General features: G+C 41.7%; 2 protein-coding genes across 2 annotated transcripts; both read left to right on the top strand.

Annotated features, from left to right (window-relative positions):
- Nucleotides 1-2,951: 2,951 nt before the first annotated feature.
- Nucleotides 2,952-3,935, top strand: LOC309483016 (trace amine-associated receptor 13c-like; the record flags this gene model as incomplete). The annotated part of the gene is made up of 1 exon (XM_082148652.1): nucleotides 2,952-3,935. One exon carries the CDS (start codon nucleotides 2,952-2,954, stop codon nucleotides 3,933-3,935), a length of 984 nt encoding a protein of 327 aa, XP_082004778.1.
- A 21,103-nt stretch (nucleotides 3,936-25,038) lies between these two features.
- LOC309483019 (trace amine-associated receptor 13c-like) lies at nucleotides 25,039-26,022 on the top strand (the record flags this gene model as incomplete). The annotated part of the gene is made up of 1 exon (XM_082148656.1): nucleotides 25,039-26,022. One exon carries the CDS (start codon nucleotides 25,039-25,041, stop codon nucleotides 26,020-26,022), a length of 984 nt encoding a protein of 327 aa, XP_082004782.1.
- Between the last annotated feature and the right edge of the window lie 340 nt (nucleotides 26,023-26,362).

Here is a 26,362-nt window from a genome sequence, read left to right as displayed (position 1 = left end):
TATATAAATATGGCGAACATTTATGTGCAATGCACGCTAACTTCACAATTAACCGTCAGAGGGTGGAGAGACCATTCCCCTGGGGGAACATTGTCTCTAGATAACATATCCGCACCCTGGTTCAGAATGCCTGGCACGTGCACTGCCCTCAGCGAGCGCAGGTTGTGCTGAGCCCATAGAATGAGACTCTTGGCCATTTTATTAAACTTCCAGCGTGAGCTGGGGAAATATTTATGACTGTGGGAACAGTGCTTGTGTATAGGGGTGCGTACATGACAGTAGGCACGCGCGCTACATTTATGAAACTTCCAGCATGAGCTGGGGGAGTGTTTGAGACTGTGGGAACAGTGCTTGTGTGTAGGGGTGCATACATTGTCGTGGGCATGTGACCTACAAGTGACACAGACAGAAAAGGGCTCTTTTCGTGCTTTATCTGCGTCGCCGTTAAAACGGCGTTTGTTTGCAGGTGAGCGTGTTTCATAACCTGCCCATTGACTGCAATATAGACATTTCCAGCCGCCTGTGAGGAGGGGACTGGTGAATGTTTGAGAAGCTTTAGGGAGATTGGTCCGGCCTCGGCAGGACTCAAATTCTCCCTTTTTCTTCCTGTGGCTAGGAAGGCTTGCGAGGCTCGGGGTCCAACGCAATCTTGGGTCGGGGTCCCTGCCTCTCAGGGAACTGCTGGCGCCTAGCGGAGCGAGAGCGAGACGGACTTCAGTCGCTGGGCGGGGCTGAGAGGCCGTCGGTGCTGCCTTCACTTGCTGAGGCGGTGGCGCCTTCTTCTGGCGGCTCGAAGCGGAGCTGGAGCGCTTTGGCAGAAAGTGGCAATGCCTTCAGAGCCTCGGTGAAGCGCTCAGCAAATCCTTTGACGGCAGGACCAAACAGCCCACTAGTGGAGATAGGGGAGTCAAGAAACACCGCCTTATCTGCATCCTTCATATCCGTCAACGTGCAAAGTCAGAGGTGCCGCTCAAGCACTGTCAGGTTCGCCATGCTACGGCCGATGGATTGGGCTATCGACTTAGTGGCTCGCAGGGCCAGGTATGTGGCTCTGCACAGATCCTTAAATGCCTCCGGGTCAGGTCCAGACTCGTTCATAGAACGGAAAAGCTTCGCCTGAAACACTTGGAGGACAGCCATCGTGTGAAGTGCCGACGCAGCTTGACCGGCGGCGGCGTATGCGCGGCCGGCGAGAGCTGAAGTAGTGCGGCAGGGCTTAGACGGATGCGAGGCTTTGGCCTTCCATCCAGCAGCAGTGGGCGGGCAGAGGTGAGCGGACACGGCCTCTTCGAGGGGAGGAATCGCCTCATAGCCCTTGTTCCTTTGCGCCGTCCACAGAGGGGAGCGTCGAGGAAAAAGAGTGCTTTAGGCGCGCTGAGTGTGGAGCCTTCCACGACTTTGTGAGTTCGTCGTGTACTTCTGGGAAGAACGGGGCGGGTCTCTGCTGAGGGGCCTGCCGGCGCCCCTGCAGGAGCCACTCGTCTAGTCTGCTGCGTGCAGGCTCTTCTGGGGAAGACCAATCGAGCCCGAGGTCTTCGACGGCCCTGGTGAGTACACGGAGAATCTCAGTGTCCAAGCTCGTTCTTGCGCTGGTTCAAAAGCACGCTGTAGAATGGATAGCGGGTGCTTGGCAGTTGCCTTTACCGTGGGAGTATGGTTGCCTTCACGCTGGAAGTTGAAGAATTTTGGAGACAGTGGTGCCAGATTGTTGTTGGCTTTGACCCTCTGCAGATCCACCCATTTGGCGACTTCTGTCAGGACCTTGTCATGTCTCCACCTGTATCGCCCATCTCCCAGTGCTTTGGGGCATGCCGTCAATATATGGTTCAGTGTACATAGCACTGCTCCACAGTGCTTGCATGATGGATATTCTTCCTTGCCCCAGATCTTTCAATTATTTGGGGTTGGCAAGGGGTCAGCCACAGCACGTAGTAAGAAAGTCAGCTTGTCTTGGTCGGTTTCCCAGAGATCCTTCCAGGACAGTGATCGCTCGAGTGCCTGATCCCACTGCATCCACTAATGAAAGTGAACAGATATTCACACACACACAAAAAAAAAAAAAGAAATATAATATATATATATATATATATATATATATATATATATATATATATATATATATATACTGTATATTTACTAACCTTTTATTGTTTTTGAGAATGAAATCAAGTAACCGAACAATTCGAATATCTCAAAAAAATTAGACTGTGATTCTCTGCTTTCTTAGCTGATCTTTTTGTTTGTGTGTGTGTGTGTGTGTGTGTGTGTGTGTGTGTGTGTGTGTGTGTGTGTGTGTGTGTGTGTGTGTGTGTGTGTGTGTGTGTGTGTGTGTGTGTGTGTGTGTCCTTTCTATTAGGAAGGAATATTCAAGAATTAAATTGCAATTATGAATTCAAGAGCACAATAAGTAAATCCAAAACAAATAGAATAGGCCTGGTTTCACAGACAGGGTTTAGATTAGGCCAGGATTAGGCCTTATAGGCCTCATTAACTTCCATAGTATGAAAAAAAAAAAGAAGTCAATGAGGCCCATCAACTGTTTGGTTCCCAACATTCTTCAAAATATCTTCTTTTGTGTTCATCAGAAGAAAGAAATTCATACAGGTTTTGAACAACTTGAGGGTGAGTAAATGATGACAGAAGTTTAATCTTTGGGTGAATTATCCCTTTAAAGCCTTGTCTGTGAAACCGGGGGATTTAATTTTAATAGCAGTTACTTTTATTTAATCAACATGACACAATATAAGATTGATACATAAAAATAGATTATAGTTGTATGATAATTGTAAACTCTGATGACTGTATGAATGCTTAGAATTTTTGGTCACTCCCATAAACGACACCTGTCATTGGACTTATATAAGCAAACTGGCAGTGAAATCATCTTTAGGATTTTGATCTGCAGCCATATCACATAGGCATTGAAGTTTAAAGCAGTGAAGACTTTCTCCATGGAATATATTGAGCATCACTGCTTTCCCTCCTGGAATACAAGCTGCTCTCTGGACTTTCATTTGAATTATGTCAATGTCTTGTTTTTCTTGTACATATCTACAATCTCTGTGCTGACGGTGTGTGGAAACCTACTTGTCATCATCACTATAACAGTTTTCAAGCAGCTTCACACACCGACCAACCTCCTCATCCTCTCACTGGCCGTATCTGACTTCTTGGTGGGAATTTGTGTGATGCCAGTTGAAAGCGTCAGGAGCATTAACTCGTGTTTTTATATGGGAAAGTCGCACTGTTGTATCTTTCATATAATTATGTACATTTTGTTGTATGCGTCCCTCATCAACATCATTCTTGTGGCTATTGATCGTTATTTTGCAGTGTGCGATCCACTCCTGTATATGTCCAAAATGACAATGAGAAAAACACTGATCTGCATAAGTTTAGGATGGACTGCATCCATCTTTTATAATCTTGTACCAGTGAATTTTGGAAACTTAAACCTGACAGGGACAACTGTGATCTGTTTTAGAGAATGTGCAGTGGCTGTCAGCAACACCTGGGGTTCAGCTGACTTGATAGTGAGCTTCATTACTCCGTGTATAGTGATGTTTATCCTGTATGTAAGAATTTTCGCAGTGGCCTTGAAACAAGCAAAATCCATCTCCAACTTTACAAAGAAAAATCTAAAATCCTCCAGGAAATCAGAGGTGAAGGCAACAAAAACATTAAGCACAATTGTCTTTGTGTATTTCATTTGCTGGGTTCCCTGGTATATAGGTATGCTTAATATCAAACAATTTCAAAAGTCATCTGTGAAACTCTCTGCTTTACTGTGTTTATTTTACACTAATTCATGCATCAATCCCTTTATATATGCAATATCTTACCCCTGGTTCAAAAAGTCAGTGAAGCTTATTGTTAGCCTAAAAATACTGCAGACAGCAACTAACCAGTTTAACTTGTTTCCTGAAGACTGTTAATATGAAAATGCATGTATTTGTTACAAAAATATTTTTTATTTTTTATATGTTTGTATTGGAGATATTCTTGGCCTTTTGTTAAAAATATTATCTTCAATCTTTATACATTCTCTTTTCTTAGAATAACTATTCACAAAAATAAGACAGTGACACTTTATTTTACAGTGTCCTTGTTTGTTACATGTACTTACCATAGTAATAATAGTAAATTATGCATAATTACATGCAACTAAGCCTCAACCAAATCCTAATCCTACCCTAACCCTAAGCAAGTACATGTAGTTGCTTAATATTACTCAGTACTTAAATATATAATTACACTGTAACAATGACATCTTAAAATAAAGTTCTGTCAGGACCACTATAGTCAAATACGATTGACAATTAGCGTACAGTTTGGATTGGCGGTATGGTTCCGTTCTGGGCGAGAACTCCCTGCGCATCCATGCAGCCTAGCATGGATAAGAGCAGGGAGAGCAGCAATAACCCCCCTTGGGGTAAACAGAATAGAACTAACATGAATGTTTGCAAATATATTTAATTCAAGATTTTAAAGTACAACATCATTCGAGAATTTATTCTGATTCAAGGCAAAATCCTGAACGCGATAGCTGCTGATAATACTGAAGGAGGTTGTATATGTATACAGTGATAGGCGTCGTATTCCTATAGGTAGATGTGGATCAGCTGAGAGTCAGCTGATGCGAGCTTGACTAACGTGACCTGCCAGAACTAATGCTACGCTTAGGGTTGCCAACTTCAGAAAAGGAAAATGCGGGACAATCGTGATTCTTTATAGGAAAATGAGGGACACTCAAAATATTTGTACTGTATCACACAGTGTACGTCATTTCAGTTTCTGCAGTTAAGTATGTGTTTAAAAGGTTATCAGACAAACACATTTGTATTGCTTAACCTATTTATGTACAATTTAATTCTAAAAATAATTTTAATGTCATACATAAAAAAATGTCACATTACAAACAAACCATCGTTCAAAATAACAGCATTTATCTAAAATAGAAAGCTTTTTTAACATAATACACTAGGCTTACAGTTCAAAAGTTTGGGGTTAGTAAGATTCAAGAAAAAATTCAGGAAAAAAATTCAAGAAAGTAATTGCCTACTTTTATTCAGCAAGGATGCATTACATGAATCAAAAGTAACAGTAAAGACATTTATAATGTTACAAAAGCTTTCTATTTAAAATAAATCTCTTATGAACTTTATATTCCAGACGGCAGAGGGCAGAGGATTATGTTCGCAAATCAAACAATGATCTGTCTCAAAGCAATGATTAAAAAAAGCTGTGATTGGATAATGACAGGTGTCGGTAATCATTCTCAAGTGTCGTGATCAGCACTGCTGCTGTTGCTGTTGTATCAGTCAGTGGTTAGAACAGAGCAGTAGGCTACTCAAAAAAACGGGACACGGGAGGTCACGCACAGGACAAATAAATTAGGCCCAAAATAAGGGATGCCAGCTAGCTAGGGTTGGCAACCCTAGCTACGCTTGATTTCTGTCAGGACCACTACCGTCAAATACGATTGACAATTAGCATACAGTTTGGATTGGCGGTATGGTTCCGTTCTGGGCGAGAACTCCCTGCGCATCCATGCAGCCTAGCATGGATAAGAGCAGGGAGAGCAGCAATAACCCCCCAAAACAAAACCATATGCCAATATCCCCCAAACCCAACTGACAGCGCAATCTGGATGCTTTTGTAGTTACCTGAGTGAGCCAAAGCAACAAGCATGTTGCCAATACCTGAAAAGCTTGAGTAACAGCATGTTACCAACAATACCGGAAAGCCATAAGCAACAAGTATGTTGCCCTTACCTAGATGGCCTAAACGAGTATGTTGCCAATACCCACATAAGCCATAGCAACAAGCATGTTGTCAATACCCGAAATGTTTACCAGTAAACATGCATATTGCAATGAATAACATACCACCTGAAATGAAGAAGTGAAAATTGAGATATCAAAATTAATCAGCTGCTTGCTTGTTGTAAATCCGCAGCCCAGTTCCAGTTTCTTTGAGTGATGCCTGTGAGTTAGAGATGAGAGATGGAGATTTAATTTTCAATTATCTTTTTCATTGGAAATAAGTACTGAAGTACACAATACTGAAGTAATCCTGGTGGAAACTTCTGGTTCACACAGAATTAGCAACACATGTCATTAATACAGCTGGATGGTTTAATGTAACAAGCGTGATGCTGATGCTTGGATATATAAGTCACAAATATGTAGATTTGAATAAATTCCAATCACTAGACAAGTTATTTGTTGACGTGCACTGCGTACACTGTCACCTGTCAATGATGTCATAACCTTGTTATACTTGGTTGTAGTTCACTTCTGTAAAAAAAAAAAATTATACACTTCCCCCCACCACGACTGAGGCTGATAGAATGGTTACATCCTGATGTTAGCGTCATATGTTGAGCAATATAGATCCAATCTTATGGGGGAAGCATCACCCCAAGCTGGAGCAAGCAAGGACACATTACAACAAGTGTGTTGCTGTAGCCAATTTAACAATTGTATGGGATCTATTGGGGGAAGCCTACACCCCTAGCGGCAGCAAAATCTGATACAACAACAAGGGGAAGGGGAAGCATACACCCTACAGCAATAGCTCCGACTAGTGGCGACAAACTGATACAACAAGCATGTTGTATAAATAACAGAACTATTGCTAAAACTAGTGTAGTTTGGCAGGGGAAGCATACACCCTACAGCAAAAGCTCAGACTAGCGGCAACAAACTGATACAACAAGCATGTTGTATAAATCACAGAACTAGTGCTAAAACTAGTGTAGTTTGGCAGGGGAAGCATACACCCTACAGCAATAGCTCCGACTAGCGGCAACAAAACTGATACAACTAGCATGTTTGTAGGACTAGTATTAAAACTAGTGTAGTCTGGTCGGAGAAGCATACACCCTCTAGCTCTGAGTCAGATGCAGTGCACAGCTAAGCAATGAAATACAGTGTGCTTCCTCATTCATTAACATGATTTCTGCTCCCGTCCTACGGATTCCATCGGCTGTGGAGGTGAAAATGACGACTCCCATGATTCCACACTCCTCCACAGGACCATCAAGCTACGATGTTGTTAGTGTTGAATACCAGACCTCTGTTTACCTGTGGCTTATTTTGATTTTACAATTGTAATTAACGTGAACGTTTAATCATTGAACGTATCTCGAGTCAGCGGCATAAGAATAACGTTAAAACCGTAGAAGTTAACCTGATCAACAACTAACTTAAAGGGATAGTTCACTTTGAAATTAAATTTTGGTATGTTTTAGCTTACCTCAAGGGCATCCAAGATGTAGGTGTCTTTTTTTCCGCAGTAGTTTCAATTTTGATATTTTTAGGTCAAACCGTTCTTGTCTGTCAGTCATATAATGCAGATCGATGGTCACTGTCTCAAAGAGCATGCACAGAGTCCAAATTAAAACAATTCCCCATCGTCCAAATTAAACAATTCCCCATCGTAAGTAAACATTGATGGCCCAAGACACGAAACGAGCGGTTTGTGTGAGAAAACGAACAGTATTTATATCGTTTTTACCTCTTGAACACAGCTCCGTCCAAATGATCTGAGAGCGCGGGCGGGTATAGATATATACACTAGATGTCACATTGGCTACTGCGAAACCGTAGCCAATGCGACATCGATTGTTTAATTTGGACGATGGGGAATTGTTTTAATTTGGACTCTGTGCATGCTCTTTGAGACAGTGACCATCGACCTGCATTATATGACTGACAGACAAGAACGGTTTGACCTAAAAATATCAAAATTGAAACTACTGCGGAAAAAAAGACACCTAGCCTACATCTTTGATGTCCTTGAGGTAAGCTAAAACATACCAAAATTTTATTTCAAAGTGAACTATCCCTTTAAGTGAAGGAGCTAACTTACATGTAGGCTAAAGGGACTGGCTTACACGTGTGATTAATGGTAACGTTAGCTAACAGTTGTGACTGGCGACAAGCAATGGTAATTTATTTATGACTTCTATGCATAGAAGTATTGCTGCATTTGCGCCAATCGGTTTTCAAAAAAGTTTTCAAAAAAGTGTAGTACTAGCCAGAGGACTCTGGGGGGCAGTAAAAAAAAAACGTTTTTTCGTGGCGTTAATAGGGTTGACACACCATTGAATCATATTGTAATGATTATTATATTCAATTCAATTCAATTCAAAAAAATTTGTATAGCGCTTTTTCACAATACATATTGTTTCAAAGCAGCTTTACAGAAAGTGCATTTCAGAAATGTACATAGAAAAATACAGTTAGTTAATCATGTATTAACTTAGGGCATAACATATCGCCAGCGTTGAGTCGTCTCTTCACAGGCTTCGAGTCGTCTCTTCACAGGCGTCGAGTCGTCTCTTCGCGGATGTTGGGGCATCTGAAGTTTCCATGAGAGGCTGGATACAAACTGGAGCTGACGAACTCTAATTAACAACAGAAAAGCAGATGGGAAATAATTAGCATTGCTGTTGTTCATAATATTAATGCATTCGATCTGATTCAACTGTAGTATAAAAGGTAAGTATTATGTGAATGCTTGGCTAAAGAGATGCGTCTTTAATCTAGTTTTAAACTGGGACAGCGAGTCTGAGCCTCGAACAATATCAGGAAGGCCATTCCAGAGTTTAGGAGCTAAATGTGAAAACGCCCTCCCTCCTTTAGTGGACTTAGATATCCTAGGAATGACCAGAAGCCTCGAATTTAGTGACCTTAAAGAGCGCGATGGATTGTAGGGCGATAGAAGTTCCATTAAATACCCAGAAGCTAAACCATTTAGGGCTTTATAGGTCATTAGTAATACTTTGTAATTGATACGGAACTTAATAGGTAACCAGTGTAGAGATGATAGAATTGGTGTTAAATGATCATGTTTTCTTAACCTAGTAAGAACTCTAGCAGCTGCATTTTGGACTAACTGTAGCTTGAGGATTGAGGATGCAGGACAACCAGCTAATAAAGCATTACAGTAATCTAGTCTCGAGGTCATGAATGCATTAACTAACTTTTCTGCATCAGAAACAGATAGCATGTTACGTGGCTTAGCAATGTTTCTAAGGTGGAAAAAGGCTGTTCTTGTAACATGAAATATGATTTTCGAAAGACAAGTTGCGGTCTAGTATAACACCCAGATATTTTACTGTAGTGGATAAAGTAACAGGACATCCTTCTAAATTAAAGTTGTATTGTAAGAGGTTTTGTGGGCAGTTTTTTGGACCAATAAGTAATACCTCCGTTTTATCTGAATTTAATAGCAGAAAATTACACGTCATCCAGTATTTTATATCTTTAACACACTCTGTCAATTTAGATAATTTAGTGTTTTCATCTGGTCGTGATGAAATAAATAATTGAGTGTCATCAGCATAACAGTGGAAATTAATTCCATGTTTTCTTATAATATTACCAAGTGGCAGCATATATTGAGAATAGCAGAGGGCCTAACACAGTTCCTTGCGGCACTCCATAGTTTACTGACGTTATCTTCGATTTTTCCCCATTTAAACAGACAAAATGGTAGCAGTCTGATAAGTACGATCTAAACCAGCTTAATGCCTGTCCATGAACACCAGTGTAGTTTTGTAGTCGATCTAAGGGTGCTTTCACACTTGGTTCGATTGCTTGTTCCGAACCCGAGTTCGATTGCTCCCCCCTCCCCCTGCCCCCGATGGACTGTGTTCACATTATATTATTTGTATCCAAACCGCGGTACACTTACGTCATCAAGCTGCAGCTGGCGCATACTCGTGTTGCTTGGTAACCGCTATGAAAAGGCGTCAAAATGGATAGAATTGCTCGCTTCACATTTGTTCTTCTTTTTTTGAACCTTTGATTTTGTTTTCAAAGAAAAGATACAGAAACACACTTGCGTCTGTCTGCCGCAAAAGTATTAAAACCGTTCCAAAGACAGCGGGATGTCCGTCCGCCAGCCGAAGACAATTTTTGTGGAGGCAAGCAGAAATCATCTCTCTGCTTGCAGTGCGTCAATCCCGCTTTTCGTCAAGTTAAGTGTATATAGACCCTTTTACAGTTGTTAAACACACACGCACGCAGGCACGCAAGATTATACGTCATCAATAGCGGTTCACTTCCGCGATTTGGTACGATTGCGTTCATATCAGCAGCAAACCGTACCCCAGTTCACATGAACCGTACCCCAGACCACCTTTTTAAGCGGACTCGAGTACAGTTCGCGGGTGCGCACCCGAGTTCGGAAAACAGCGTTCACATCATCCAAACGAACCGAACTCTGATGTCATTCAAACCCGGGTGCGCACCAAAAGTGCTAGTGTGAAAGCGCCCTAAGAGTATTTTGTGATCTATAGTGTCGAACGCAGCGCTAAGATCGAGTAAAACTAGTATTGAGATACAGCCTTGGTCAGAAGCTAGAAGTAAATCATTTGTAATTTTAACGAGTGCAGTTTCTGTGCTATGATGCGGCCTGAATCCTGACTGAAATCTTTCATAGATATAATTTTCTTGCAAGAAAGAGCACAGTTGAGCGGACACAACTTTTTCTAGTATTTTAGACATAATTGGAAGACTTGAAATGGGTCTGTAATTTGCTAGGTTATTATGATCTAATTGTGGTTTCTTAATGAGAGGTTTTATAACTGCCAACTTGAATATTCTTGGAACATGACCTAAAGATAAAGACGACTATCAACGATATATCAACTGATAACGTATATTGTGATAAAGATTGCTGACCATAATGTCCGGACCTACCCTCAGGATGCTCTTCATTGACTATAGCTCAGCCTTCAACACAATTACTCCCGAAATCCTGGTCAGCAAACTGTCTGATCTGGGACTCCACCCACTCACTTGCTCCTGGATCAAAGACTTTCTTACTAACAGACCCCAGTCAGTTAAAATTGGACCCAACCTTTTCTCCATTCGAACATTGAGCAAGGGCTCCCCACAAGGGTGCTTGCTGAGCCCACTGCTCTACATCCTCTACACCGCAGACCCGTCCACATCAGCAACACCATACTGAAGTTTGCTGACAACACAATGGTGGTGGGGCTGATCTCTGAGGGAGACAATTCAGCCTATAGAGAAGAGGTCTTGGAATTGTCCAAGTGGTGCTTGGCTAACAACCTGGCTCTGAACACAGCAAAGACCAAGGAGATCATTCTGGACTTCAGAAAGCGCAGGGCAGATCTGAGCCCCCTCTACATCAACTGAGACTGCATGGAGAGGGTCCACACCTTCACCTACCTGGGCACCATGATCCCTGCATTGTTCTCGGTTAAGGCTGTTTTCTAAGGTCAATGTTAGCCAGCTCTTAGAAGTTGAAAATCTGACACTTGAGTACTGAAATTGTGGATGTGTGGAAGTAATGTATAATAAGTTAATAAATATCAATGTAATGAAAATTATTTGTCTTTTTTTATTAGATTTTGGACAAGATTAAATATTAAGTAATGTTCCTTAATGGGAAACATGTTTTATTAAATCCATATCTTTTTGTTTGTTTAAAAAAAAAAATTCTATTAACTTGTATTTTTAAAAATGAGAAATAATTGTATAATTAAATCTATATCTATTTGATTGGAGAAAACAAATAATTTCTAATACATATTTCTTGAATGAGATCAAATATATTTTTATATATTTTTGTTTAGATCAAAAATAGAATTTAAATTAATTGACTTTCTTCAACAAGAATTAAAAAAATGAATTAGATGAATGAAAAATAAATTTCAGGGAGTGTGGAGAGTGCTGTAATTGTTTTTGTGAAATTTAATGATGAATAGCCTAATTAACACAAGTGAAAATAACAGGTCTGTTGTATAGGACTAGATTTATTTTACATAATAAAGTCTGCTTCATATTTGCTTACAAAATAAACACAAGAACACGTTATGATTATTTTTAAAGGTGCTCTAAGCCATGTCACACGTTTTTTAGGCTGAAACATTTTTTGTCACATACAGCAAACATCTCCTCACTGTCCGCTAGCTGCCTGTCCCCTGAACACACTGTAAAAAAAAAACACGGTCTCTGTAGACAGCCCAGGCTCCACAAACGGCAAAAAATGATTTGGGGGTGGGGGTTGGGGGGTTAGTGCGCGTGCACATGAAGGGGGGAGTGGGGAGTGGAGGAGAGAGAAGCATGAAGAGGGAAGTTAGCTAGAACACATTTCTGTGTGACCTTCAACTTCACTCGCCTGTGTAATTTGGGGTGGAGTTGAAATTTGTTGATCCACCATTGCAATGGTCGAGCTAGCCTCCGTTTTGTTTGACAATACTTCGAACGTCAACAATTTGTGACATCACCCCACATCGCTTAGAGCACCTTTAAAAGCCTTATGGCCGGTTCAGATTACACGATTTTAGCCCGATTTTGCCACGATCCGTTTGACTTAGAGTGTTGTGGGAATTCGTATACGACAACGGGCGTCGGGACGCAAGATTCGATCGTTTCATCCCATATAGTGTGTCATAGCGGGCGACAGCCTACGTTGCGTCTGCGATGCTTCATGACACCACGACAAAAAGACTAGCATGTTTAATTTTTTTTCCGGTCCTCCACGACGGGTTCTATCACGTGTGACATTGACCAATAGGAGCACAGACGCATTTCAATACACAGCTTTCAAAAATGCCGAAACGAAATAGAGACGATGGTGTTGCTAAGTGGAATTATGAAATGGAGGAAAGGTTCGTGGAGCTGTGGCAACAGTACTCCTGCCTGTATGATGTTTCATCGAGAGAGTACCATGACTGAATTAAAAAATAAAAATGCTGGCGAAAAATAGCAGAAGTACTTCAGCAACCCGGTGAGTAACTATTAACTGGCTGGAATTAGCATTAAGCTAACTAATCATTCATTAAATTGTACTTCGCTATAGATAAACTTGTTTGTGTGAGTGTGATTATGTATGTGTGTTACGAGTGAGAATGCGTGAGTGTGTGTGAATGAGCGAGCGAGCAAGAGTACAAAAAGACTCTTGTCTCTTGCGAGCAAGAGACAAAAAGACTATCATGTTTAATTTTTTTTTCGGTCCTCCACGACGGGTTCTATCACGTGTGACATTGACCAATAGGAGCACAGACGCATTTCAATACACAGCTTTCAAAAATGCCGAAACGAAATAGAGACGATGGTGTTGCTAAGTGGAATTATGAAATGGAGGAAAGGTTCGTGGAGCTGTGGCAACAGTACTCCTGCCTGTATGATGTTTCATCAAGAGAGTACCATGACAGAATTAAAAAAGAAAAATGATGGCGAAAAATAGCAGAAGTACTTCAGCAATCCGGTGAGTAACTGTTAACCCTCTGGTGTCTGAGCGTTTTTTTGGGCCCTGGGGGTGTTCTGACATGCTCTGACATTTGTGCTTTTTTCAGTTGCTTATAAACATATTAATGGCAAAGGTGTAAATTTACTCTATATAGCACAAACAGGACTACAATAATATGTGAGCCACATGTATGTACATGTTTTCATTTTTGAGAGAATAATGTTTATGCGTGGTTATCGAAAAAACTAAAAATTAAAGTTTTTGAAATAAGGCCACAAAACACATACTAAATATGTGGCAATAAGACTTTTGACTAATGGATGTCGTCGCCTATAGTTTTTTCTTCAAAATTATGTGAAAATAGTCTTGCTTTATCGTTCACATAAAACCATACATTGATTTAAATTGATGTAAAACAGGTTTTGCTTGGAAAGCCAATATGCGAGGGGGGCGTGAACGAGGAGTGGTTTACACCTTAGAATACAATGTCCCACCCACTCTGCATAATGATGAGCCATTCACTCAGGTGTGACACTGACTGAGCCACAATGCAAGGACAAAAGATATATTTAGAAGAAGACTTATATTGACCATTTAAGATTTTGCTTACATCTATCTTGTAAATATGTTTTGCTATTTTATTAAAACGGTTACAATTACAACAATAATGACAATTTCAACAATATTTCAAGTGTACTCTTTCTTTGTAAAAAAATGATTATAGGCCTACATTTTATCTATGTATTCATTAGTTTGAATATAGCCAACATTGGAACAGCTAACATCTTAGTTGATGACTTTATTTTTGACAAAAATAGTATTTTATATATAGAAATTGCTAAACAAAAGCTTATTTGATGTGGCAGTATATTCTACAGTAAAAACTGTACCCAAATCTACTAAACAAAATGTTGTCTTTCATATTTCGTCTGACTGTAACGTAACGTTTTTACTCATCTCAGTATAGCAATACAGTTTGCTAAAACATCATCATTCATTCACACACGCGATTTAAATTTAAACTGTCTTTGCCAGCGGTGGTAAACAGCGCGCATCTCTGCCGTTTATTCATTCATAAACAGAAACCCACGTGAAGAAATTCACGTGAGAAGGAAAAAACTTACTAGTATTCCTCAGCTCGCTCCTCGATATACCCGCACTTCTGAGGGACATTTTCCATTAGTATTATTCCTCACAGCGCTGCAAGACGGTGTAAACAATGATCTAAATAAACTTGTGTGTTTTCTCGAGCTGATGGGGGCGTTCACAGGATTGCCTCAGCCATTTGCGTTTGAATAGCGCGCGCTCTCCGTGGGCGTGTCACATTACATCTGAATTAGCTGTAATGAGGTCGACTGGAATCGCTCTCTTTTAATACAGATTTCACAAGATGAGAATATTTGTTTTTTATATAAATTACTTCATTTAAAAGAAGAGAATTCAAGCTTCATGCCTGTGTGTCTGTATGCCTGTTTGACTGAGTATTCGCTGAGTTATTGTTCATTTTCGGACGCGTTTCAGAATGGACTTCACTGGCAGAGAGAAGGCAGAACTCGCTTCGTGTTTATTTTTCTTTATTTGGCAAAAAGCACAACACTTTGTTTTTATTGTGAGTATACACAAAAATAATACACATTTAACAGAATCGATTGATGTATGAAACTCCTATGGAAAATCAAAGTCAACAGAGTATTTATGAGTTTCTTTTACACTAATAAAAAAAAAGCGAGCTGGTATCGCCGGCGATACCGTCGACCTCAGGGGGTTAACTGACTGGAATTAGCATTAAGCTAACTAATCATTCATTAAATTGTACTTCGCTATAGATAAACTTGTTTGTGTGAGTGTGATTATGTATGTGTCACACATACATAATCACACTCACACAAACAAGTTTATCTATAGCGAAGTACAATTTAATGAATGATTAGTTAGCTTAAAGGTCCCATGACATGCTACTTTTTGTAGGCTTTAATATAGGCCTTAGTGGTCCCTAGTACTGTATCTGAAATCTCTTTCCAAAAATTCAGCCTCGGTGCAGAATTATAGCCACTTTAAGCCAGTCCCAGAATGAGCTTCCTTCAGACAGGCCGTTTCGGTGTCTGTAGCCTTAAATGATAATGAGGAGGAGAAAGGCGGCGCAAGGTGGAGGGTGGGTGTGGCCTTGACCATCTTGCGCAACGGTACCGTGGCGTGCATGTTTACGTTGGATATAGCAATGGCACGAAGACACGCAGTCTTTCAAGCATTTCAGTTTGACCCAGAATCTGATCCAGATGGAGAAGCAACGGATGAAGAAGTTGCAACTCAGCGGCTCCAGCAGGACGTTTCCGAATGGTTAGTTTAAAAAATTATGTCTGGATACGGTACTTTATTCGGATGGTTTACAGTTATTATCATGTAGCTAACGCGAACCTACTGTTGCATTTTCATGAGAGATCTGTAACGTCTGTATTTATCTTATTACAATTACATCAAGCTCTGCGATCTTGAAATGCGGATATCGCGCGCCATATAACCAACAGGAAAACGGTTATCCAAATAACAAAGAAGTGTACAACACTCGCGTTACAGTGTGTATTCACACACAAACTGCATAGCTGCATAGCTAATGTTACAGCCACATTCTACGTGTAACAATCTAGGTAACCATAAACAGTAAAGCAACACACTTATATATCATTAGTTGACTTACTTGTCCGAGGTGTGTAGCTGAGCCAAAGAGAGTGATCCAGACTTTAGTTTCAGACGTTCAGCAAGCCCAGCTCTGTATTGACCCTTCGGTGTTCATTTGTACATCCAATTATTGAGCAATTGTTATGCTTCGCTCGCTCAAAAGCCATGATATCTCTCGTGGACAAACTAAAATCGCGCGTTCCTACTTCCTAGCGCATTTTGTCATGGGCGGAAAATATATTCTCTGGGCGGGCAAAGCAGAGACAGGGGAGGTAACATTTCCTCCTTATGACGTCATAAGGAGGAGATTCAAGATCAGCGCGTATGAGCCTCCATTTTCTCAAAGGCAGAGAAAGATAGCAAAAGCTCGATTTACACCGATTGAAATGTCTAGAAACTTGGGGACCATATAGCCTACAGGCTAGGGGAACTCATATTAATGTTAAAAAACCTCAGAAAGTGAAAATTTCATGTCATGGGACCTTTAATGCTAATTCCAGTCAGTTAACATAATGTGTGTTACGAGTGAGAATGCGTGAGTGTGTGTGAATGAGCGAGAGTGTGTGTGAATGAGCGAGCGAGCGAGAGTGTGTGTGAATGAGTGAGTTTATGTGTGTGTATTATGTGAGTGAGTTTAAGTGTGTGTGTGTGTGTGTGTGTGTGTGTGTGTGTGTGTGTGTGTGTGTGTGTGTGTATACATGTACATAGACTAGATTTTACAGATTAAACATATTTTACCTCAAGTCCTCTTTGAAGGATTGACAGTCCATACTGTCCTCTTCGTGCAATCCAGGAACGTGTCCATTGTCGGGTTTTCTTTCTCTTTTTTCTCTTTTTCTGAACACAAGACAGCCAATACGAAAATCGCCGCTTCATCCATTGTTTGTTTACGTTCGTTTCCGGAAGTCAGGCGCTACTAGTTTCGCCTTCACGCGCATCTTCAAAGACGGCACGCGATGACTGGTCTGGAAGAAACGTGTAGTCTGACATGGTTCTTGTCCACGACACGACACGATTTTAGGAGTCAAAATCGTGTAATCATCTGACACAGTGACTATCGCATAAGACAAAAAAATCGCGTAATCTGAACCGGCCATTATATAATGTCAAATATCATGCACTTATGAAAGTGAACAGATATTCACACACAAAAAAAATTTATTTACTAACCTTTTATTGTTTTTGAGAATGAAATCAAGTAGCCGAACAATTCGAATATCTAAAAAAAAAAATGAGACTGTGATTCTCTGCTTTCTTAGCTGACCTTTGTGTGTGTGTTTGTGTGTGTGTGTGTACTTTCTATTAGGAAGGAATATTCAAGAATTAAATTGCAATTATGTATTCAAGAGCACAATAAGTAAATCCAAAACAAATAGAACAGGCCTGGTTTCACAGACAGGGTTTAGATTAGGCCAGGATTAGGCCTTATAGGCCTCATTAGCCGCGTTTCCACTGTCGGGCCAGGGCCGGGCCGTGCTAGTGCGTGCCAGGGCCAGTCGCGTTTCCACTGTCACTTCCGGGGCTTGATCGGGGCTTACTCTGGGCCAACGGCCAGGATTTCTGGCCCGTCGAATACCTTGGGCCAGAGCAGGCCAGCTCGGGCTAGAGGAGTGGTTACGAACAGAGGCGGAGTTCACCTGAGTCGGGAGACGGCAGCGCCGGATGATTCTGTCAGCATTAAAGACTTTTAAAATAATTTAACTCGCGTTCATGTTTGAATGCCTTGTGTTTGTGATGTAAAAGACTATGCGCGCTAACCATTACCATAGTAAACATAGTAAACGCTTGAAGATACGCATAGTAAAAAAATAGTAAAATAAAGGCTATCACAGTCATGTTTTTATTTTATCTGTCAGTAGCCTACGTCTCGTCTCTTTATACCGGACTATCATAAAATAAAGCAACTTTTTTTTCGGGAGCTTCGTCTGTTTCTCTGACTGAAAATATCTGTATGGGAGTCGAGAGAGTGCTAAAGCTCCTCAGGTCGTATTTTTGGTGGCATATATTTGTAGAAATTATCATTCTTTCTAAATGTGATGTAAATATGTCCTGTAACTACCAGATAAACAGTAACAGACGCGACTGAAGAAGTAAGTGTGTCCTCTTTCTTTTGTGAAATAGACCTAACGGTAATTTATTTATGAGTGACTAATGTGCAATTTTGACATAAATTAATTCATTATGATCAATGTATCACTTTTTATTGTAAACCTGTGGTAAAACATCGATGCTTGGGTTTTAAATATTCAAGTAAACAACAAAAATGCCAGCAAACGGCCGCTTTTATCATGTTTGTTTTCAACGCTGTTGATTTCTGATTAGTTTTCTTATAAAACTTCCATTTGTTGGTGTAATATTCAGATTATATCAGTAAACTTGCATGTACTGCTTACGTCATTACGTTTAGATATCAGGCGGAGGGATATTGGCACGTTGTTGGGAGCGAGGGCTGGTATAGGCGGCCCAGTAATAAAGCACTGTATGCAACGTTCGGTCTGATTATTTGTAGGCTAACCAAACGCTACTCATAGAATACCACACTGGCGACGAGGGTCAACAATAACGAAAACGTCTCCTGGACAGCGGACGTTTGCGTGCAGAAGAAAGTTCGGAGTGAAAGCAACCGGCTGTAAAGTAAGTGAGCTAGCTAGTTAGCAACCGGACAGTTAGCATGGCGCTAGCACACAGCCCGTCCGTACCACCGTTTGATACAGAGAGCGAACCCAGCTCTGTCGGGCCGAGGTGGAATAAGTGGCTTCAGCGGTTCGAGAACTACACTACAGCTGTGAATATAACCGGGGACCCAAGACTGAAAGCCCTCCTGTTGCATCTGGCTGGCGAAAGAGTGCACGACATATACGACACAGTGGCGGCGGAGGCAGACAAGTATGCAGACGTGAAAGCAAAACTCACCGAGTACTTCTCGCCCAAAAAGAATGTCCAGTACGAAGTGTACGTCTTCAGGAAAGCTGCACAACAGCCCGGTGAGAATCTAGATGCATACAATACGAGACTTCGTATGCTGGCAAAATACTGTGAGTTTAGAGACGTAGACAATGAAATAAAGTCACAGATCATCCAAAGCTGCACGTCCTCCAGGGTGCGCAAATACGGTTTGAGGGAGGCAAACAAGACATTAAAAGAACTGCTTGAATACGGCAGGACTCTAGAACTTTCTGAACTGCAGTCAAAGGGAATCGAAGAGGGTTCTAATCCCACTACAGCTGTGAATCAAATACACAGAAAACTCCACAAGAAGTCATACCAAAAACGTCCAACGGGTGGCAGCAACACGCAATGCAGAAACTGTGGGGGTGAGTGGCCACACAAAAATGAATGCTCTGCAAAGGGTAAACAATGTAAAGCATGCGGGAAGCAAAACCACTTCGGCAGACAATGCAGGTCAAAACCACAACACACAGAGCAGCAAGCTGAGACACAGGGATACAAGAAAAGCTATAGAAAGAAAATCAATCAGGTGGAAACACAAAGTGAACCAGCTCAACCCAAGTCATCTTCAAGCAGTGATGAATCCTATGCATACACTGTTAAAAGCAATAGCAACAGTAAGCAGCCGCTAACACAAATCAAGCTATATGGAGACACAGTGCCAGCTCTGATTGACTCTGGTGCTGCTGTAAACATCATCAGTGAAATGACATACAACAAGCTGAGCATCCAGCCCCGCCTCCTACACACAGATCTCAAAATACTTGCCTATGGGTCCAAAGACGCACTGCCCATCCTAGGGAAATTCACAGGCTGCGTGGAGGCGAAGAACAAGACCAAAACAGATGGGACGTTCTATGTAATTAAAGGTGATGGCTGCTCCCTGCTCAGCTACCAGACAGCTGACGAATTGGGGCTGATCAAAATTATACGCTCTATCAGCCCTCCCTCAGTGAACCTCACAGTAGCAGATGAGCTTGTGAACAGCCACCCTGAGCTGTTTGATGGCATTGGTAAGCTGAAAGACTTTCAAGTGACACTACATATAAACTCAGACATACAGCCCACATGCCAGCCACACCGCAGAGTTCCTTTTCATGTACGTCAAAAAGTTGAAGCTGAGTTACAGAGACTGGAAGATGAGGATATCATAGAAAAAGTGACAGGCCCAACACCCTGGGTCTCGCCCATCGTAACGCCACAAAAGCCCAAAGATCCAGATAAGGTACGCATATGTGTCGACATGCGACAAGCAAACACAGCCATCCAAAGAGAACGACACCTAACTCCCACTATGGATGACGTTATTCATGAACTGAATGGAGCGACCATATTCTCAAAGCTGGATCTGACATCGGGATATCACCAGCTGGAACTACATCCCAACAGCAGGTACATTACCACATTCACAACGCACCTGGGCCTGAGAAGATACAAGCGCCTCAACTTTGGCATCTCTTCAGCCGCGGAGGTGTTTCAAAACAAGATCCATCAGACACTTCAGGGCATCGCAGGGGTGAAGAATCTCAGCGATGACATCATCGTCTACGGAGCGACACAGGCTGATCATGACAAGAGCTTAACAGCTGTGTTCCAGCGACTCAAAGAACGTGGCCTCACACTAAACCGAAAGAAGTGTGAGTTCAACAAGACGCGACTTGAGTTCTTCGGGTTCATTTTCTCTGCTGGCGGTGTCTCAGCAGATCCCAAGAAGGTCGACGCCATACACCAAGCCGACAAGCCGAAGGATGCTGCGGAGGTCAGAAGTCTTTTGGGCATGGCAAACTACTGCTCACGCTTCATCCCTAATTTTGCCACAGTAACAGAGCCCCTCAGAAAGCTCACGAGGAAGAACACGACCTGGCAGTGGGGCGTAGAACAGGATGCAGCACTGAGCACACTGAGAGAGAGTCTCACCAGCGAGACCACGATGGCATACTTTAACCCGAACAGAGAAACGGAGCTCATCGTCGACGCTAGTCCAGTCGGGCTAGGGGCAATACTGCTGCAAAAAGACCAAGAAAAGAAACACATAATCGCATATGCAAGTAGAGCACTCAGCGACGTCGAGAAGCGCTACTCTCAAACAGAGCGTGAAGCGCTCGCAATTGTATGGAGCTGCGAACATTTTCATCTCTACATCTACGGCAAAGAGTTCACAATGGTGACGGATCATAAGCCACTCGAACTAATCTGGAACAACCCAAGGTCCAAGCCGCCTGCCCGCATCGAGCGGTGGGGACTCCGGCTGCAGCCATACAAACTCAAAATAGAGTATAGGAAAGGGACTGATAATCCAGCAGACTACATGTCCCGCCATCCAATCCCAGCACAGACACCTACCAAAAACACCCGTGCCACAAAAGTGGCTGAAGAATATGTAAACTTCATCATGCAGAACAACACACCAAAAGCGATGACTCTGGACGAAATCAAATCTGAGACACTCAAGAATGCAACATTACAAAAAGTTAGTGTTCTCATACGCAACAATGCATGGCACACAGTCACAAAAGTCGCTGCGCTAAGACAGTATGAACATGTGAAAAGCGAGCTCACAGTATCACACGAAAATGACATCATACTTAAGGGCTCCAGAATCGTCATTCCCTCCTCCCTCGAGTACAGAGTACTTCAGCTCGCCCATGAGGCACATCAGGGAATCACAAAAACGAAGGCCCTCCTGAGAGAGAAGGTGTGGTTCCCAGGCATCGACCGACAGGCCGAGGCAATGGTCAGAAACTGTCTAGCAGGTCAAGCCACCACACCTGAAACACACACAGAACCTCTGCAGATGTCCGATCTCCCTGACACAGTCTGGCAAGATGTAAGTGCAGACTTCTACGGCCCACTACCAACAGGTGAACACCTGCTAGTCATCGTAGATGACTACTCCCGATACCCCGTGGTGGAAGTTATACACTCCACCTCTGCAAACTCTGTCATCCCTGTCATAGATAAAATCTTTTCCATGTTTGGCATTCCCAGCTCTGTGAAAACGGATAACGGCCCCCCATTCAACAGTGAGCAGTTCAGCAAGTTTGCAGCCTACATGGGATTTCACCATCGAAAGATCACACCACTATGGCCCCAGGCAAACGCCACTGCAGAGAGGTTTATGAGAACACTTGGAAAATGCCTCCGTGTTGCCTACATGGAGAACATCCCCTGGAAGCAGCATCTCTACACATTCCTACGTGAGTACCGCTCAACACCACACAGCACAACAACAACATCACCCGCTGAGTTGTTGCTCAAACGCAGGATACACACAAAGATGCCTTCTGTGAGCACACCCACTGGATCGGACAAGGATCTTCGCAGGAGAGACCACAAGGCCAAAGCCAAAATGAAAGCGTGCTCAGACACTCGCCGACACGCTGCACATTACTCTCTCAAACCTGGTGACATGGTGTTGTGCTCCCAACCCAGGCGCAATAAACTCACAGCACCATACAACCACAAGCCGTACAAAGTAACCACAGTCAAAGGCTCCATGGTCACCGCTGAGTGGAATGGACATCGAGTGACAAGAAATTCATCCTTCTTCAAAAAGCTTGACCCTGGTCTGCGTGACACATCGACAGCAGAAGAGGATGAAGAAGTCACTGCCGACACAGTCCCTGTGGTGGCAAGGTACCCTGCTAGGCACCGACAGCCTCCACAATTCCTCAGAGACTTTGTCACAGCCTGAAAAACGGGTAACATGGACTGAGTAGGACTGTGAAATGGACCCAATACACTATAGGTGATATGGACTAGGTGACACAACCGTTATGTGTTAAATGCGTTAAGTGTTAAGTGAAGAGAATGTGTCTTTAAAAAAAAAAGAAAAAAAAAAAGGTTTGTCCAGAATCCGAGAATGTATATAAAGGCAGCTCTATATCCTACATTTGAAATTGTTTCTGAGTAGGCACTTAACTGAGTTATTACACTGAAGCAATCTGTTTGTTTACTTCATAGAGTCTTGTTGTTGATTACAGACCAAGTTAATGTTTAGTTGTTGATTTACTCAAGTAACTGAAAGTTGAAACAACATAACTGAGTTCATGAGTTAAAAAAAAAAATAAGAAGAAGTGATGTAATATTCAGATTATATCAGTAAACTTGCATGTACTGCTTACAGTACGTCATTACGTTTGTATAGATATCAGGCGGAGGGATATTGGCACGTTGTTGGGAGCGAGGGCTGGTATAGTAATAAAGCACTGTATGCAACGTTCGGTCTGATTATTTGTAGGCTAACCAAACGCTACTCATAGAATACCACAGTTGGTGAATGGGTTAGTGTGACGTTGTTCCAGAGAGGCGTGTTACGGGCGTGTTTTAGTGAAGCGCTGTGGAGCTTCTGGCCCGACAGTGGAAACGCAGGCCCGGTGCTATTAGCCCGAGGCTATCAGCCCGGCACGGCCCGTTTAAAGCCCAGGGGCCTCATTTATAAAACTTTGCGTAGGATTTGCGTCAGAAGTGGCGTACGGATGAAACATAGGACGTGCGTACGCACAGAAATATTCGGATTTATAAAACCGTGCGCACGCACATCCTAAGCAGTTTTCCCTTAATAAATCACAATCAATTCTAAATGTAGCGCAGCTTTTGCGGCTTCATGTCACGCCCGTAGATGCCCATAAATAGTCCGTGAAACGCCCACAAGTTAATATTCATTGATTGCGAAATCATGGCAAACACAGAGAGGAAATAAAAAAAAAACGTAACTTCACTCAATGTGAAGTAGAAGTTATCGTTGGCGAGGTGGAAAAGAGGAGTAAAATGTTGTTTGGAGGGCACAGTGTGGGCATTACTAATGCCAAAAAGGCACTTGAGTGGCAAAAGGTTGCAGACGGCGTAAATGCTGCAGACTCACAACCTCGACCGTGGCCGAAATAAAGAAGAAATGGTCGGACATCAAAGTTGAGGCAAAAAAGCGTCTAGTGCATCGCCAGAGTTGAGGCATACGTCATACGTTATTTTATCAAAAATAAAACAAACTAAAGGCATATGCATGAATACCATGATTCCGTAGCTGATGAAGAAATGTTTTACTATGAAAACAACTTTCCCCAGTGGACAATTAATACATCTATCTATTTATCTATCTATATATCTCCCTAATTATCTATCTATCTATCTAATTGCATCTATCTGCTCCGCCAGATGGACACATTGACGAGAATATCAGTTTTGTACATTATTTCGTTCTGTTTACTATATTATTTATGAGGATGAATTGCACAACATGCCAATATTATTGCAGAACATATTTCACTTTTCTTTTTGCAAATATGTGTTAATTAGCATTTCTGTTGTAATTTTCGTTTGATTTTGTTTGTTTTACACTTTGATCGATCAAACGGGTGTTCGTGTAGGCTGTTAATTGTAAGACTTGCTTTGTAAAGTCTTCATGTTATTTATGAGAGGCAGTATTGTCATTTTTTTTTACACAACGGTCTAAAGTTTCACACACTTTGACACACTTTCACGTGTTTCTTCCGTCTGCCGACGGTGTCGCCATTTCTCATTTCACCCGTTTTTGTGCGTACGCCTGGGTCAGAGCTTGCGTGAAGGACCGCACATTTTCCCGTCAATTTTGCTTTTTATAAATACCAATTATTGCGTAGAGAGCGGCGTACGCCTTCTTTTGTGCGTACGCAACGTTTATAAATGAGGCCCCTGGCCCGGCCCTGGCCCGACAGTGGAAACGCGGCAATTAACTTCCATAGTATGAAAAAAAAAATACTATGGAAGTCAATGAGGCCCATCAACTGTTTGGTTCCCAACATTCTTCAAAATATCTTCTTTTGTGTTCATCAGAAGAAAGAAATTCATACAGGTTTTGAACAACTTGAGGGTGAGTAAATGATGACAGAAGTTTAATATTTGGGTGAATTATCCCTTTAAAGCCTTGTCTGTGAAACCGGGGGATTTAATTTTAATAGCAATGTTACTTTTTTTTTATCAACATGACACAATATAAGATTGATACATAAAAATAGATTATAGTTGTATGATAATTGTAAACTCTGATGACTGTAGAATGCTTAGAATTTTTGGTCACTCCCATAAATGACACCTGTCATTGGACTTATATAAGCAAACTGGCAGTGAAATCATCTTTAGGATTTTGGATCTGCAGCCATATCACATGCATTGAAGTTTAAAGCAGTGAAGACTTTCTCCATGGAATACATTGAGCATCACTGCTTTCCCTCCTGGAATACAAGCTGCTCTCTGGACTTTCATTTGAATTATGTCAATGTCTTGTTTTTCTTGTACATATCTACAATCTCTGTGCTGACGGTGTGTGGAAACCTACTTGTCATCATCACCATAACAGTTTTCAAGCAGCTTCACACACCGACCAACCTCCTCATCCTCTCACTGGCCGTATCTGACTTCTTGGTGGGAATTTGTGTGATGCCGGTTGAAAGCGTCAGGAGCATTAACTCATGTTTTTATATGGGAAAGTCGCACTGTCGTATCTTTCATATAATTATGTACATTTTGTTGTCTGTGTCCCTCATCAACATCATTCTTGTGGCTGTTGATCGTTATTTTGCTGTGTGTGATCCACTCCTGTATATGTCCAAAATGACAATGAGAAAAACACTGATCTGCATAAGTTTAGGATGGGCTGCATCCATCTTTTATAATCTTGTACCAGTGAATTTTGGAAACTTAAACCTGACAGGGACAACTGTGATCTGTTTTAGAGAATGTGCAGTGGCTTTCAGCAACGCCTTGGGTTCAGCCGACTTGATAGTGAGCTTCATTACTCCGTGTATAGTGATGTTTATCCTGTATGTAAGAATTTTTGCAGTTGCCTTGAGACAAGCAAAATCCATCTCCAACTTTACAAAGAAAAATCTCAAATCCTCCAGGAAATCAGAGGTGAAGGCAACAAAAACATTAAGCACAATTGTCTTTGTATATTTCATTTGCTGGGTTCCCTGGTATATAGGTATGCTTAATATGAAACAATTTCAAAAGTCATCTGTGAGCCTCTCTGCTTTACTGTGTTTATTTTACACGAATTCATGCATCAATCCCTTTATATATGCAATATCTTACCCCTGGTTCAAAAGGTCAGTGAAGCTTATTGTTAGCCTAAAGATACTGCAGACAGCAACTAACCAGTTTAACTTGTTTCCTGAAGACTGTTAATATGAAAATGCATGTATTTGTTACAAAAATATGTTTGTATTGGAGATATTCTTGGCCTTTTGTTAAAAATATTATCTTCAATCTTACATCCTTCATTCTCTTTTCTTAGAATAACAATTCACAAAAATAAGACAGTAACACTTTATTTGACAGTGTCCTTGTTACATATGTTACATGTACTTACCAAAGCAATAATAGTAAATTATGCATAATTACATGCAACTTAGCCTCAACCAAAACCTAAGGCCGGCGACACACTGGCTGCGTGGCGTGAGCGTCTCAGCTGAGTGGCGTGTCCGTTTTTATTTCGGCTCCCATGTTAACAGGTTATAGCTTGCAC

This window comes from Leuciscus leuciscus (genome assembly GCF_965113295.1).
Source record: "Leuciscus leuciscus genome assembly, chromosome: 19".
Classification (NCBI taxonomy): Eukaryota; Metazoa; Chordata; class Actinopteri; order Cypriniformes; family Leuciscidae; genus Leuciscus; species Leuciscus leuciscus.
Note: the sequence above shows the minus strand (reverse complement) of the source record. Positions and strands in the feature narration are given on the sequence as shown.